We start from the raw sequence: 14,887 nt of genomic DNA on the forward strand, positions 1-14,887 counted from the left end.
TTATCAAGGTACTTAGAAGCCCCCATGGTTTAGAGCACATTAACCCTAAATGTTTTTAAATTTCTATATAAATAGCTTTAATTGAGTAAATCTCTATCAGTTGATCCAAAGGTTGAGAGGTATAGATAGCGTTCATGGGATTTCAAAAACTGCCCAGGCTTACCATTATCTTCCTCATTGTTTGTTCAACGTGGTCCGAATGCCAATGTATTTTATTTGGACTTTCGTCTTTGTTTAGACCACAAACTGTGGTAATTGTACCGGTTCCGTACGGTTTTCGACCAGCCTGGCTGAACACGTTGCAAGCATTTTTCCAACAACAAGGCAATGGAGGACCTTTCCGACCTTTCGGAGAACCACCTGTTGATCCACCTCCTCCGCCATTAGGACCTTTACCTCCACCACCCCCTGATGGACCTCCTCCAGGGCCATTGCCGGGTCCACCGTAATAATTTTGCGGTTCACGTTTTTTATTAACATTGAACTGTATTTAAAATTACCATTTGATATAAATAAAACAGATTTTTTAAAGCATTTGAAATATAATTAGATTTGTCTGTGCTGGATATCCCATAATAAATATAGAGTAGTGGCACTCCGTGTTAATTTCTCATAGAGCGTAACGTAGCCAAAGGCAGGGAGGTGCCATTACCCTATTATTTATTTTTCCCTAGTTCCTAAATGCAGGAAAACCCTGTGCGGTTATCATCTGCATTTCTCTATTTCATAAACCAGCCAATCACAGCGCAAGATTCTGTTTTTGGCGGGAAAGTCTAGTTAAAGGGCCAAAACGCCGGAGAAATTTATGCGGGAATGCGGCAGTAGCGTTCCGCGTTCGTAAACAATGGCGCAAACTACAGTCACATCGTTTTTCCAATCGCGAAAACGGAACTTTGATAGCAACGCGATTAAAAAAGTAAATATTAATTCGTCTAAAAATAAACAGGATAAATGTCTTGAAGAAGTGGTACCAGCAAAAGTAGGGAATTTTTTAACTCCGAAATTAACCAACAAAGAGGACTACCAAGGCTTAACTTTGGAAAATGAAAATAGTCAAGAAACTGCATTAGAAAAAGGATTTATTGGCGAAATTAAACTAGAAACACCCAAATCTAGTCAATCCATTCCAAATCTCAAGACCCCTTTAAGACAAGGAGGTAAAAAACGAGGTGCTCCTGGCATCAAACGTGTCCCAAAACGCCGTAAACTTGATCTTGGACCAGCAGAGGGTAAAAGTATAAAGAACTTTTTCAATACTATCAGTAAGGAATCTGAAACTACTAGTGAGATATCAGTAAATCAAGAAGCGTCTACCTCCAAAGAAATGCCTGTACTTCAAAAAGAAGTAGATGTAGTTAAAGTTAGATCTAAATCATCTGTAACTGTAACTCTAACACCAATTAAGACCAAAAATGTAGAGAATAGTGTTGTTAAACAATCAAAGCATGAAAATATGGAATCAGCTAAGGTTAAGAAGCCTTCAATTGATGAAATAAAAGCCAAACTTAAGACCTGTGGAAAGCTGCAAGAGTTAAAACAATGCCTTTCCAAAATCAATGAAAGTTCAGCCAAGTTGAAAGAGATCAATGTTAAAAAGAAAAATATTTTCCAGTCAAGTTCACCCATAAAACTCCCATCTCCACATAAAAGGTAATAATTTAAATTACAGTCATATTCTAAATCATAATTATCATGAAATTAAATTAATGTAAAATTTTAAATTTCAGTCCAAACAAAGTTCCACTCCATCTTTTAGTGAAAGATGTTGATAAAATCCCACACACTTCATTATCATCACCCACTAAAGTTCCTGCTTACGAGCGTTTTCATAACTTAGCCTCTAAGGATACGGATAAACAATTAACGCTGCCATTGAAATATCAGACTCTAGCAGAATTCTTCCGTTGTTTGGATATGGTAGTTGGAATGCTACATAACAGGAAAGAAGTCTGTACCTTTGATAAAGTCAAAAGTAGCGTCCAACAGATTGTCAAGAGAGTTTTTGACAAAAATAAGCTAGCTCAAATCAAAACTGTCTTTCCAAGAGCTTATTTCTATAGTTTGGAAACTGTTTCCAAATTAATCTCGGGTCCGAAAAGCAACAATGCCAAAACTTTAGTCATCACACCCAACTTTCAATATGGTAAGTACTAAAATAACACATAGTTGTGTTAATTTGACCCCAAACTAATTAAAATAACACATAGTTGTGTTAATTTGACCCCAAACTAATTAAAATAACACATAGTTGTGTTAAATTGACCCCAAACTAACTAAAATAACACATAGTTGTGTTAAATTTGACCCCAAACTAACTAAAATAACACATAGTTGTGTTAATTTGACCCCAAACTAATTAAAATAACACAGTTATGTTAATTTGACCCCAAACTAACTAAAATAACACATAGTTGTGTTCAATTTGACCCTAAACTAACTAAAATAACACATAGTTGTGTTAATTTGACCCCAAACTAATTAAAATAACACATAGTTGTGTTAAATTTGACCCCAAACTAATTAAAATAACACATAGTTGTGTTAATTTGACCCCAAACTAACTAAAATAACACATAGTTGTGTTAATTTGACCCCAAACTAACTGACCTATTTATTTTAGATGAAAATTCTGATACCAAAAAATCGGGAGAACCCAAAAAACTCTTGGATCCAACTGTTATGGCTGAACGGAAGATAATTTTCCATAAACACTTGGTTGAAATTACCAAAAAGCATCACGAAGTCTTTCTATCTGGTCTAAACCCTCCAATATCACTTAAAAATGATTGCATCATGCGTTGGCACCCTAAATTTAAATTGGATGAAGTTCCCGAAATTGAACCGAGCCCTTTACCGGAAGTAATCAAAGAAAAGGTTCAAACTGCTCAGGATGTTTTGGAAAAAATGAATTTAGGAGGTTGCCCAAGGGTAATTTAAACTAATCTTCAAGTTAATAACCAAAAGAACTAATTAATTTGATTAATTAAATAATAATTTAGGTTCAGAAGGCTTTGGAAATGGTTGTCAAAAATAAGGTCCAAGTTAAAGAGGCCTTAAAAGCTGCACCAACTAAAAATGACGCTAATTTGAAAGCATTGAAGGGAATCTCACAGTCATTAATTGATAAAGTTAGTTGAAATTAATTAATTAATGTTACTTAAACTATATTAATTAATATTATAATTAAAATTATTTCAGATTAAAGCTAAGGAATCAGCTAAAATAATGAGAGAAATGTTACGTAACCCTGAGTCAGAGAGGAAACTAGAAATGCTCCAACGTTTACCAGAGTTTACAAGCATGCTTAGGTCTTATTTCATTCAAGAAAAGAAGGCTGCTATTGTCATGGAAGACGCGGTTAATAAATTGTTTGAGAGTTACCGGACTTCAATCTCTCAAAGTACTATAATTCTTCTTAACTATCCCTTAGAGATCAAAAACTTGCACGTAATTTATTTCCTTTTCAGTTGATGTTGAAGATCACATTAGATTATTGGCCAAAACACTTCCTGATTGGTTATCATTGATCCAGATACGTAAAGGACTCTTTTTAAAGATTGATAAGACTAAGGATTTGGGTGTCTTGAAGAAACGAATTGAAGAAGCTATTAAGAAAGAAAGAGACGATTAGTTGACAATTTAATGCGTGTTTTATAAGAAAAACAAAATGTTTTATGGCTAATTTACTAATTTTTTCTAAGGAGTTTATGTATGTTTTAACACTTTTTTATGTTAAAAAAGATGTAAGAAAGGAATTAAAAATGTTTTTCTATGTAAATTTTTACCAAGCTTTGTAACTATGACTCAATAAAGCAGTTAACTTTTATGATGAAATCTTAATCATTTTCCTTGACTCAAAATCAATTATGCAGTCTTAAGGCTCTTTCAGACGATCCAACTTTTTGGCTCAGCTCAATGGGTCAAAAAGTTGTATCAACTTGCCCAACTTTTGAAGGGAAAAGTGAAATAAATCCTTCCTATTCACACGACGCCAAATGGAACTTTTTAAGCGCCACCTACCTTGGAACTTACGAAATAACCCACGAAAAAGGCTTTTTTTTTGTAATTCATTTTGATTGGCTGGAGAAATGAACTTAAAAAGTTAAGTCAGCAAAAATTGGATCACTGATCCAATTTTTCCTAGCCAACTTTTTTGGTGACTCAACTCATCCAGCGTCTATTCACACGATCCAACTAGTTGATTCAACTCGAGTTGACCCATCAAGATGAGTCAAAAAGTTGGATCGTCTGAAAGAGCCCTTACCTTGATGAGTCAACTCGAGTTGAATCAACTAGTTGGATCATGAATAGACGCTGGATGAGTTGAGTCACCAAAAAAGTTAGCTAGGAAAAATTGGATCAGTGATCCAATTTTTGCTGACTCAACTTTTTCATTTAATTTCTCCAGCCAATCAAAATGAATTACAAAAAAAGCCTTTTTCGCGGGTTATTAAAAAGTTCCATTTGGGTAAAAGTTTAGTTGTGTGAATAGGAAGGATTTATTTCACTTTTCCCTTCAAAAGTTAGGCAAGTTGATACAACTTTTTGACCCATCGAGCTGAGTCAAAAAGTTGGATCCTCTGAAAGAGCCTTTAAACTCTTCCTTAAAAACTTGTTAGAACAGAACAGACAGACAGATACCACCAAAAACTTCATAAATAATTAATATTTAGATAAAGTTTTATTATAAGCTGTTTAATTGCACTTAATTTAATTAATACTATATTAATTAATTAATTTAATATTCCTGAGAGCTAAAAGCCATGATATTAATTTTAGCTCAAAAAATCAAAATGTGACCTAAAAGTTTATAAAATTGTCACACGTATATATTTCTTTGATTTGTCTCTGGTTACTTTTTTTTTAAGTTTCTTTATTGTAAATTTAATTAATATTATTTATTTTAATTTGGCACGTATATATATATATCTTTTTTAACTTTGAAAAAGGCAAATATTTGTATATAAAAGGCACTCCCGCTGCTTAGATTACAAAATAGATTAAGCCTTAAGCTCTTCCGAATCTGAAGTAGTAATAGACACCATATTTTTAAGTATGTTTTTCAATTTGGAACTAAATGTTTTATACAGAGCAGGCGTTGAGGTGTTTTGATTGAGACAAGCAAACAAAATATTGTTCAAATCCTCTGCAAATTCATATGGAGGGTTGCCTAAGAGACCAGTAGTCATTTTCCATGTATAACCATGAAAAATATTGCCACAAATCCTCTGAAAGACACATAATTTTGATTTATCTTATTCTTAAACGACTCTGAATGTTTTTTGTTTTCTACGCATACTTGTAAATTATTATTCAGTATGTTTTTGGAACAAAAACCAGTAGATTGATTGCACATTGATTGGCAGTGTATAAAGGAACAATCTCCATCATTACACGAGTTAGCTTGTAAATTTTCTTTCAACGTATCTTCATTATAGACCATATCCAGATCAATAAACCTAACATTCCCTTCAGGATTAAATCCAAAATGTCCCATTTTCACGTCACAAAGATGCAACGGTTTTTCAAACTGATTATCTATTTTTTCGATCAAATTTAAAATTTCTAAAGCCAATTTTACTCTTTGGTTAAAACTGCGCTTCCAACTTGGGTAAAATACTGAGAAAAAGTTATCTAAAGGTTTGTAATATTCTACAATAAACGCGTGACCGCAACTTCCTAAAATTCTAGGGAAAACTTTCTTATTTTCATAAATTTTAGAGAGGAGATATTCTGGTTGTTGAACTAAATGAAATATATTGTCCATAACATTATGTTGAAGTTCGGGGCTTAATTTGACAAATTCTTTATAACTTTGCGTCCATAATTTTGTTATTAAATAAGGTGCGACCTTTTCATTTGCGTCTAAACTAATTCCGAGTGTTTTTTCAATGGTATTAACTAACATTTCAGAAAAAACGTAAAGTTCAGGGTAAACTTTTTTGCCCGTGTTTGGTTCAGCCCAATATATTTGTTCATAATGACTTGTATTTTTGCGAGAGGCTTTTAAAACCACATCTACATCTTCCCAACGCGCCTCAAAAACTATATCTTTACCACTATGATGGTTTATACATCTCGTGGGATGTAGTTTACCAGTGATACATAAGCTACTACAAATGTTTCCAAATGAAAGATTGCTGTAGTAAGAATCACACTGTAATAAGTATTAATTTTAATTTTAATTATTTTTAAGTTGATTTTAAAGTGAAGCTTAATTAAACCTACTATGGAAGTAATAGCCTCTTCAACATCTTTGAATGAACAGTTAAAAGTTAGGGAGTAGGCATTTTTGACAAGTCGATATGAATGGTAAAATAAATACAATAAAATTAAAGCGACTATAAAAACTATAACTTTTTTACGTATTCCTCGTTTACAAGGAAATGTCAACCTTGGAATTGTAAATACTTTGTAAATAAAATGCATTTAATCTTAATTGTTTTTGTGAACATATTTCCCAAAATAAATTTTGACGTTAGGCTTAACCGCTCGGGCCTCGGCGCTTATACAAATTGTCGTCTGCTTAAGCTCCAAGGGTCAACCAGCCAGCCAGTAGAGTTCAAAGTATTAAATCGCGCCAAATAACCACGTGGTTCTTAAACTGTAAAGAGCACGTGTTTTAGGATAAATATATGAATAAGTTTTTATAAATCATGAATAAAAAGCAGATAGTTTTACCGGGTGACGATTTAACGTCCATAATAAACCCCGAAACTGAAAACAGAGTAATTTTGGGCCCTGGTCTAAAAAGAGACCCTGAAAAAATCATAGCAACGAAATGTGGTATCTTATGCCATCGTAAACCAAACGTATTTTGGGTTGATTTTCATCAAAAAAGGTAAAAAGAACTCAAGACAAGAACGCCTTCCTTTTAAAAAATTATTTTTTTTTTACTATAGATACATTCCTGTTAAAGGTGATACTGTCATAGGTGTAGTAACTGGTAGAGGTGGCGATTCATTAAGATTGGACATTGGTAGCAGTGAATCAGCTGTACTATCTCTACTGGCTTTTGAAGGTGCCACAAAAAGAAATAAACCTCTAATTCAAGTCGGAGATACAATATTTGCCCAAGTATTAGTGGGGAACAAAGATACAGAGCCTGAATTAGTTTGTGTTGATAAACACGGTAAAAAGGGTAGATTGGGCCCCCTTAGTAACGATGGTTTCTTATTTTCAGTTCCCATAGATTTAATAAGAAAATTACTATCACCCAATTGTCCCTTTTTAGACTTAACGGGGAAAATGTTTAAATATGAAATAACATTGGGTTTAAATGGCAGGGTATGGATTAAAGCCGGTAATGTTAAAAACACAATGTTGTTATACAATTCAATTTTGTTAGCTGAACATATGACCTCAGCTGAAATCGCGATAATGAGTACTAATATATTTCAAACTGTATAATAAAAGTTTCAATAAAAATATTTCTGATTTTTGTTTTCATTATTTCATATAAATTTTGATTCCCCGTTTTTGCGCCATCTATGTGAAAATATTTAAACTAAAATAAAATTTCACATTAAAAATTAATAAAAATGATTTAAAGAGTTTCAAAATTAACCCTTTGACCTCTCTGTACTGCTCCGATTCTAAAATAACTATAGTGTCATATAAAACCCTAACTGCAACTGTGACGTCAAACTGTAACCATATCTACTAATTATCATTAGCAAACTCTATATAACAATGTGCAATCCTTTGTTTTTTTAGTTAAGATACGCAGGATTTCCGTCGAAATCCTAAACCTCAGATGAGGTTATGTTGATATTAAACAATAAATTCACAGAATCACAGCGCGTCAACTAGCCTATGTGCAGATAACGACACGAGTTTTTAAAGCTGCGCAATTTTAGATAAGAATTTAAATATAATATACTCATTTTTAAATTAACATCTCCTAAAGCATAGATAAAGGTAGGTATGTGTCTATAAATTGATTTAATTAAACTAAAAAATTAAATAAGGTGAGTTTTAATTAAGACTAATTTATAAGAGGATGTATACTATGTTTTATGTTGTTCAATTTGCTTAAATTATCTTGTATAATCCCAAAATAATTATTTTCTATATGAAATTATTCTACATCTACTCTACGAGCTTATATAACCCCTGACCTTGACATTCATGTGATTTTCGCATTGCAGTATTATTTATCCCCGTCTAGACTATGCTATAGAGCTATTTCAGTGGGGGAAAAATTTCGTCTGCTACGAAAATTGGGCCTGCCTTTGGCGGACCAGGGCGGCCATTTTGTGCAGATTTTCTCTATGGGCAAATAGCATTGGTGACGTAGCCATTACCCCCTCTGAAATAGCTCTATATTGCTATTTCCCTTCTTAAAAGTGTCATATAAATCTCTCTGTGTGTCCGTTCCTGGGAAACAAGTTGATAAACTAACCTATGTTACATTTTAGCGCGTCTTTTAAATTTGAATTATGGCATCGTCAAGTTCTCCAACAAAAGAAAAGTTGAAAGACTTAGATAATAAGCTTCGAACTGTTGAAAAAAATATAAAACTACCACCGGAATGTTCGCAAGCTAATCGTCAACTTGTGCAACTGGTTTTGGACAAGTTAATTCTATCAATGAGACAAAGCAATGTCTTATTTGACAACTTGTTTCAAGATATTTCGTACCAAGGAAGCTATTTTGACGGACTTCGGATTAAAGAAGCCACAGAATTTGACCTCAACATTGTATTATCGTTTCTTAGAAAATTAAAAATAAACGTAAAGGTCATTTCTGACCTTAAACCGCCTGGTTTTGGTAAAATGCAACTTGAAAAGTCCCCGGAATGTTATAATCTAACACCGGAATTATTGGCAAAAGTCAAGAGACTTGTTGATAAAGATAACTACCTAATACCCGTTGAAATAAATAATTTTATGCAAAGCACAGTTACCACAGCTTTAAATAATGCCAGAATAACAGTCCCAGGGGTGAAACAAGTGGGTTAATTTAATCTACCTTATTCCCTTTCGCCGGAAGTTAGGCTTAGCTCGGGATTCATGGGGGTGAGTAACGGGAAGAAATTGGTCTGTCGTCCGCTACAGTACATATTTTTGCCTTATGTAGCAGACGACGGACGAATTTCTTCCCGTTACTCACCCCCATGAATCCCGAGCTAAGCCTAACTTCCGGCGAAAGGGAATAAGGTGGATTGGTTAATTAATTTAAGTATTTAGTGTTAATCATATTGGATAATCAATTATAGGTACATCTTTCTGCTAGTGGACCTGCTAGAACCCTTAAAATCCACACTGAAAGTGGTCAAAGAATTGATCTGGATTTAGTTCCAGTTTTTGCTTTTGGCGCCAAAGACATTCCGCAAGGCTTAACTTTACCAAATGAAATCAAATTTGATGAAAAAGTTAGTTTTAAAAATTACCAAAATAATCAAAGTAATCAAAGACGTCGTCCCAAACGACGATATTACGCCCCACGTCCTCCGTCACTCAAAAGAGTGAGTCATATAATAAAGCATGACTCGCACTTTAGACTATAGTTATACATTTAAGCCTTGGTCTGTTAAACGCTAAGCCTAATGAACTTTACAGGACAAAACTTGGTTTATGGTTCCAAAGAGTTACAAGAAAGGGGGGCGGCAAAATGCCAGAGAACCTTTGGATAAGGACATTCCGAAATTATGGAGAATGCACTTTCCTGGGATTGAAAAAAAGATAATGTTGGATAAGAAATCAGTTAAGCCTTTGATTAAAATATTAAAGGTATATGTTCTAAAATTCATATAGAGATGCTAAGCCTAATTCATATTTTGACTTGCACCCAGCTTTTGAGAGATGAACAAGGATGGCACGACATTGCCTCCTATTATTTAAAAACGGTAGTTTTAATGGAAGTATTGAAAAATCCATCTAAGGATTACTGGAGTGATGCTAACATGAGTCAACGGTTTTTGGATGTAAGAAATATGCTTAGTCATACCTATAATGTAAAATTATAATTCTAACTTGAAATTTAGGTTCTTTTGAAGCTGGAATTTTATGTTGAAAAACAAAAGCTACCTTATTTGTTGTTCCCCGTTTACAACCTATTTTGTAACATTAAAGAAACCCCCTTAATTAACATTCAAAATAGACTTAAAAAAATACGTATTGACATCGAAAATAATCCAGAGAAAGTCTTGGTTTATTGCGGAGTTCCCTAAATCTTCCTTAAAATTTTTACTATAACCTTTTTAATTATTTTTTTGTATTATTGCAATTTTAAATTTAAAAATACGTTTTTTTTTAAATAAATTTTACACCATTTTTCTTTGTAATGTATTATGATTGCAATATTGTATCATTATATTAATTAATTAATAAAATTTAATAATAACACTTACGAAATTAATTGCGTAATTTTAATTCTGGTTACTTAATCCATAAATATTTAAAAATAATTAGTGTTTAACTATATTTCGAAAAAAAAAACTCGTAAAATTTAATCTGTTTTAATTTCAGATATCTTTAGGAGTGTAGGTAGGATTTTGGCTGGAATTGATTGCCTAATAAGTAAGTGATTAATTCCAATCTTAGAATGCCTCAGATTTTAAAATAAAACCATAACAAAAGTGACTCATTCCAAGCTTGTAACCTCGCTGTTATTTTTACAAAAGGGATGATCTAACCAGTTTTTTGCGGTTTTTCAGAGAGCTCGGATATTTGTCACACATTTTAAGGTGACATAACGTCAAACCTTACCTCTTTCTTACTTGAAAACTTTCACTTCTCTCGATTCGATTGGCATATCAGGTGTGCGAAACAAATCCACGCCGTGACTGGCGGAAAATGTTATCTGTAATTTATTATTCCGAACACACTTAATTCCAAACCCAATAGGGGAGGATCGAGATCATTTGACAGATTCTCTAGAGATTTGTGAAAGATGTTTTTCCAAAACCTTTTTGGCTCAAAAAACGGGTTAAAAAAAAAGACACATAAAAATTTCGGGTCACCTATAGACCCATAGCAACCGAACCCAACAGTTTCAAGGTTTCCCCGGCTTAATTGAGTGTTAATTAGATTAATTATCTAACCAAATAAAAAGCTGGATCTGAATTAAACTAAATTATTATTTAATTTGGCTGTGACAAAAAATAATTCGAAAAATAGAAATTATACGACAGTAAAAATTAACCATAAGTTTATAAGATATGTATTCCATAAGTATAACACTACATATACTTCGTAATGCTAGACTTACTGAAAGCTAGTTCGAAAATTGACTACACCCTGTTGACTGCAGTTTACCTTCCTATTTAGTCTGTACTAAGTCTTTGACGGTGCCTCACCAGGCGTCTTCGTTTTACCTCGAATCTATGACCTAAGTCACTTCATGGCAAGCTCCAGTTTGTAACCAGCGACAAACTTATGGTGAACATATCTTATAAACTTATGACTAACCAGAGTGGTTGGTCGACCAATGAAGCTAGAGAGAGTGAGGTTTGCCGTCCTAAACTGGGTACTACAAGAAGTGTGAGCGTAGAGTTAGGGGGGCTTTAGTTGAATACCTAAGTTTAATTATCTACAGACGGATGTCCGTTTATAGTATCTAGACGCATAAAAACTGGTCAGTTATCTAAGCAAATTATATAAATCAAGTGTGTCATGGCGGTCGTGAACCTAAAGAATTTTTGGAATGACTTTGCATGGTCGTAATATATGGAGACCGGCCGTTGGAGACGACCTGACAAAGACGCCGCAAAACTCGAGCAAGAAAGTTAGGAAAAAGAAAGAAACAAGTAGTTCCTATCTGTGTAGACATATTAGACCTAACCCTTTTCAGGGTGAGAATAAAATAGATCCCCTTACCCAATATTTGAAAAGGGAAGATTTAAACAAAGAAAAACAAGTCAAGATTTACCCATCTGATTTTGTTACAACAATGCGTTTTCTGTGGCATCTCTGTCACTCTGTTACACCAATGATTAACGTAAAATTTCTGAATCCTGATCAAAAATAGGTCAAAGGTAGGCCTATATCTTCCACTGTTTTAGTAAGAAGCCAAGATGTTCACAAGTTTAAAACTAAATCCAAGAAATCACAACAAATGTCCAACATTTCAAAAATCAACCCACGATAAATTAGTGGTTAACAGAGACCTACACCTGTAACAAACAACACTCCCAAAAAAGTTCTGTCCTAATTCCAATGATTACCCAACTTGATTTTCCCAAAAACTGAAAACGTATCTGACACTGACAGACTAATAGATTGCAACCACAAGTACATTCTACTATCGCGACAAGTTAACCTCTGTCCTCTGATACACCCAAGACTCACCTACCAGCCCTAAACTTCTCAGAAGTTAAAGACTAAAGTTGATATCCATAAAAAAAAAATAAAAGTCGAATACAAAAAAGGCCATTTATATTAAAACCTTCTCACAAACTGATTTTTCAAGGATTTAGATTGAGAAAAAAAGGGGCAAAAAAAGATTAGTGGTGCATCCTCAATGATATCGCTGGAAGGTAAAGTGATAAAAACTCTTTGAAAATCATCTCAACCTTGAACTCCGAGGTTACGGAGACAACTAACAAGCCATGGAGAAGCCCGTGGGCCATGTATAACAGTCGAAAGTCACGTTATTTGCTAACCCTAACTCAAAGCTAGACAACGTAAAGATGAGCCCAAGATTATCTAACCGGTATACCGGTGACTCTAGAACTTTCTAATTTTTTATTTTCGCAATTTTTTTTATACTTTAACTATTATACCCAATCAGTTAAGAAAGGTATATGTCGAAAGGGTTCTTTCGAGACGTTATGGGTTGTCCGGGAGTGGTTTTTGAGGCTATGTTAAGTATAAGTGGGTGGGATAAGGGTGCCATCCACACTGAACTATATATGGCGAAAGGAATCTTGGGATCTTTTCAGGAGGTATATAAAGATCCAAATTGATTCGAAAAATAGTGGGTCTCATTTTGATAACCAACAAGAGAAGTAATCATGAATTCGATGGTAAGTTTGCTTAGTTTTCTTATAGATACAATTAGTACTTGAGACTAAATCCCTAAGATTTTATGCTCAATAAGGTATTTGCCACAAGATGGTTTTCAATTTAGAGTAGTTGATATAACCAAAATCTAAGTAGTTTGTCGATGGTAAGGTTCTGTTGCGCAAGTACTCGGGGTAATTGCCCACGAGTCACTATGATAGCTTTTCATTTTCAAGTTAGAATTCAAAGGGACCCATTACAAATCGGTGTCCAAGTCATCATGGACTAATTATTTTAATTCAATGTTTTCCCATAGTCTGCAATCTTACTCCTGGCTTTGTCCGCCACGGCCTTAGCCACCAACTACAACTACAAGTACATTGACGAACAACCCCAGGTCGTTCAGTACGTGAGACCTCTTGGAGGATATCAATACGGCGGTCTCTACGGATCGGGCGCCGGATTGTCTGCCGGTAGACCCCAGTACGGTTACACTTACTCCACTTTGGGACAAGGTTTGGGACAACAACAACAAGCCGGTGGAATCCAAGTAGTCCGTCCAGCCAACACTGGTTCCTACTCGTACTCTAGCTTGGCTCAACAACAAGGAGAAATCTCCGCTCAAGTTTCCCGTCCAGCTAGCGGTCTTACCTACGCTTACGGACAAGGTCAACAACAAGCCATCGTTGCCCCACAAGTCTCTTACGTCCAAGCCGTTAAGCCCGTCAACGTTGCTCGTCCAGCTAGCGGTGTCTCATACGCTTACTCCACCTTGGGTCAAAGTCAAAGACAAGTCGCTCCTCAAGTATCCTACGTTAAGCCAGCTTCTTACTACGACTCTGCCCCAGTCATCACTCGTCGTTATACCCCCAAGCCAACTTATTACCAACAATACAAGCCAACTTACCAACAAGTTAGCCGACCAGTTCAACCAGCCCAACAAGTCGTTGTTGTTAAACCCCAACCACAAGTAATTATATATATGTCTAATTGTAACGCTATTTAATAGCATATTTTTGACACAATTTATATCAACAGCTCAGCTACGTCCAAGCTGTCAAGCCCCAAGTAAGCTACGTCCAAGCTGTCAAGCCCCAAGTAAGCTACGTCCAAGCTGTCAAGCCCCAACTTAGCTACGTTCAGGCTGCCAAGCCCCAAGTGAGCTACGTTCAAGCTGCCAAGCCCCAAGTAACCTACATTCAATCGGTTAAGCCACAACCACAAGTTTCTCTTGTCCAACAACAACAACCCCAAGTTGCTCTTATCCAACAACAACAACCCCATGTCAGCTACGTTCAGGTTGAAGCCGTCCGCCCACAAGCCCAACAAGTCGTTGTTGCTCAACCCCAGGTAATTATTGATTTAACTAACTAACTAATCATATAACTAATTAAATTAACTGAAATTACAGGTCAGTTACGTTCAAGCCGCCCGCCCAGCCGTAACCCCAATCCAAAGCCGAAGCGCTATCTTCTCCGAAGCCGTCGATGAAGAACTTGCCGCCAAGAGCGTTTACTAAATCATTCTTTAAATGAAAAACACCACTTTAGAATTAATTCATTCTTAAGTAATGAAGATTCGTAAAGAAGTGTAATTCATGGCAAGCATTCATTCATTGTATATGAAAATTGCATTAAAAATTGTTTGTTTTTCAAATATTTAAACTCGTTTAACTTCCATTTAAGAGTTAAGACTTAGGTCTATAATAATTAGGCTTAAATTTTTTCAATTTAAGAGATAGCTGTCTCGTCCAAAAAAATATAAGGCTTACGTGTGCAAAAATTAGGCTTAGTTTGACAATAAATAGGCTTACGTCTAAAATAATTAGGCTTAAATATCTTCAATTTAAGATAGACAAGGCCTAAATTAAATTTTACAACTTGAAATTCAAACTTAACCCTAACACCTAACTTTATAGTCCTCAGATGAGAATTAAAATC

General features: G+C 34.7%; 5 protein-coding genes across 8 annotated transcripts; 4 read left to right on the forward strand and 1 right to left on the reverse strand.

Annotated features, from left to right (window-relative positions):
* Positions 1-785: 785 nt before the first annotated feature.
* dup (chromatin licensing and DNA replication factor double parked) lies at positions 786-3,834 on the forward strand. The gene is made up of 6 exons (XM_089838328.1): positions 786-1,650; positions 1,728-2,143; positions 2,621-2,928; positions 3,000-3,128; positions 3,199-3,400; positions 3,468-3,834. Exons 1-6 carry the CDS (start codon positions 845-847, stop codon positions 3,629-3,631), a joined length of 2,025 nt encoding a protein of 674 aa, XP_089694454.1. The 5' UTR covers positions 786-844; the 3' UTR covers positions 3,632-3,834.
* Positions 3,835-4,679: 845 nt separating this feature from the next.
* aln (divergent protein kinase domain 1C) lies at positions 4,680-6,546 on the reverse strand. Its single transcript, XM_089838372.1, has 3 exons — positions 6,229-6,546; positions 5,300-6,157; positions 4,680-5,228 (listed from the first exon to the last, which is right to left on the reverse strand). Exons 1-3 carry the CDS (start codon positions 6,427-6,429, stop codon positions 5,001-5,003), a joined length of 1,287 nt encoding a protein of 428 aa, XP_089694498.1. The 5' UTR covers positions 6,430-6,546; the 3' UTR covers positions 4,680-5,000.
* Positions 6,547-6,656: 110 nt separating this feature from the next.
* On the forward strand, positions 6,657-7,449 carry Rrp40 (exosome complex component Rrp40). Its single transcript, XM_089838410.1, has 2 exons — positions 6,657-6,841; positions 6,903-7,449. The coding sequence occupies exons 1-2, from the start codon at positions 6,657-6,659 to the stop codon at positions 7,408-7,410; spliced, it is 693 nt and encodes a 230-aa protein (XP_089694536.1). The 3' UTR covers positions 7,411-7,449.
* Positions 7,450-7,789: 340 nt separating this feature from the next.
* Positions 7,790-10,358, forward strand: LOC149676859 (cyclic GMP-AMP synthase-like receptor). 4 transcript variants are annotated; one of them, XM_089838374.1, is made up of 6 exons: positions 7,790-7,920; positions 8,421-8,954; positions 9,221-9,469; positions 9,564-9,734; positions 9,797-9,928; positions 9,989-10,358. In XM_089838374.1, the coding sequence occupies exons 2-6, from the start codon at positions 8,442-8,444 to the stop codon at positions 10,172-10,174; spliced, it is 1,251 nt and encodes a 416-aa protein (XP_089694500.1). In that variant the 5' UTR covers positions 7,790-7,920; positions 8,421-8,441; the 3' UTR covers positions 10,175-10,358. The 4 variants fall into 4 exon arrangements, with proteins under 4 accessions (XP_089694500.1, XP_089694501.1, XP_089694499.1 ...); XM_089838375.1 differs by having other exon boundaries at positions 7,799-7,924; XM_089838373.1 differs by having other exon boundaries at positions 7,811-7,970.
* Positions 10,359-11,341: 983 nt separating this feature from the next.
* On the forward strand, positions 11,342-14,605 carry LOC149676860 (uncharacterized). Its single transcript, XM_089838389.1, has 4 exons — positions 11,342-12,970; positions 13,264-13,917; positions 13,986-14,297; positions 14,359-14,605. Exons 1-4 carry the CDS (start codon positions 12,959-12,961, stop codon positions 14,464-14,466), a joined length of 1,086 nt encoding a protein of 361 aa, XP_089694515.1. The 5' UTR covers positions 11,342-12,958; the 3' UTR covers positions 14,467-14,605.
* The last annotated feature ends 282 nt before the right edge of the window (positions 14,606-14,887 follow it).

Source organism: Phalangium opilio, unplaced genomic scaffold (genome assembly GCF_054372755.1).
Source record: "Phalangium opilio isolate 3A_F unplaced genomic scaffold, DU_Popi_V2 ptg000045l_1, whole genome shotgun sequence".
In the NCBI taxonomy this organism is placed as follows: Eukaryota; Metazoa; Arthropoda; class Arachnida; order Opiliones; family Phalangiidae; genus Phalangium; species Phalangium opilio.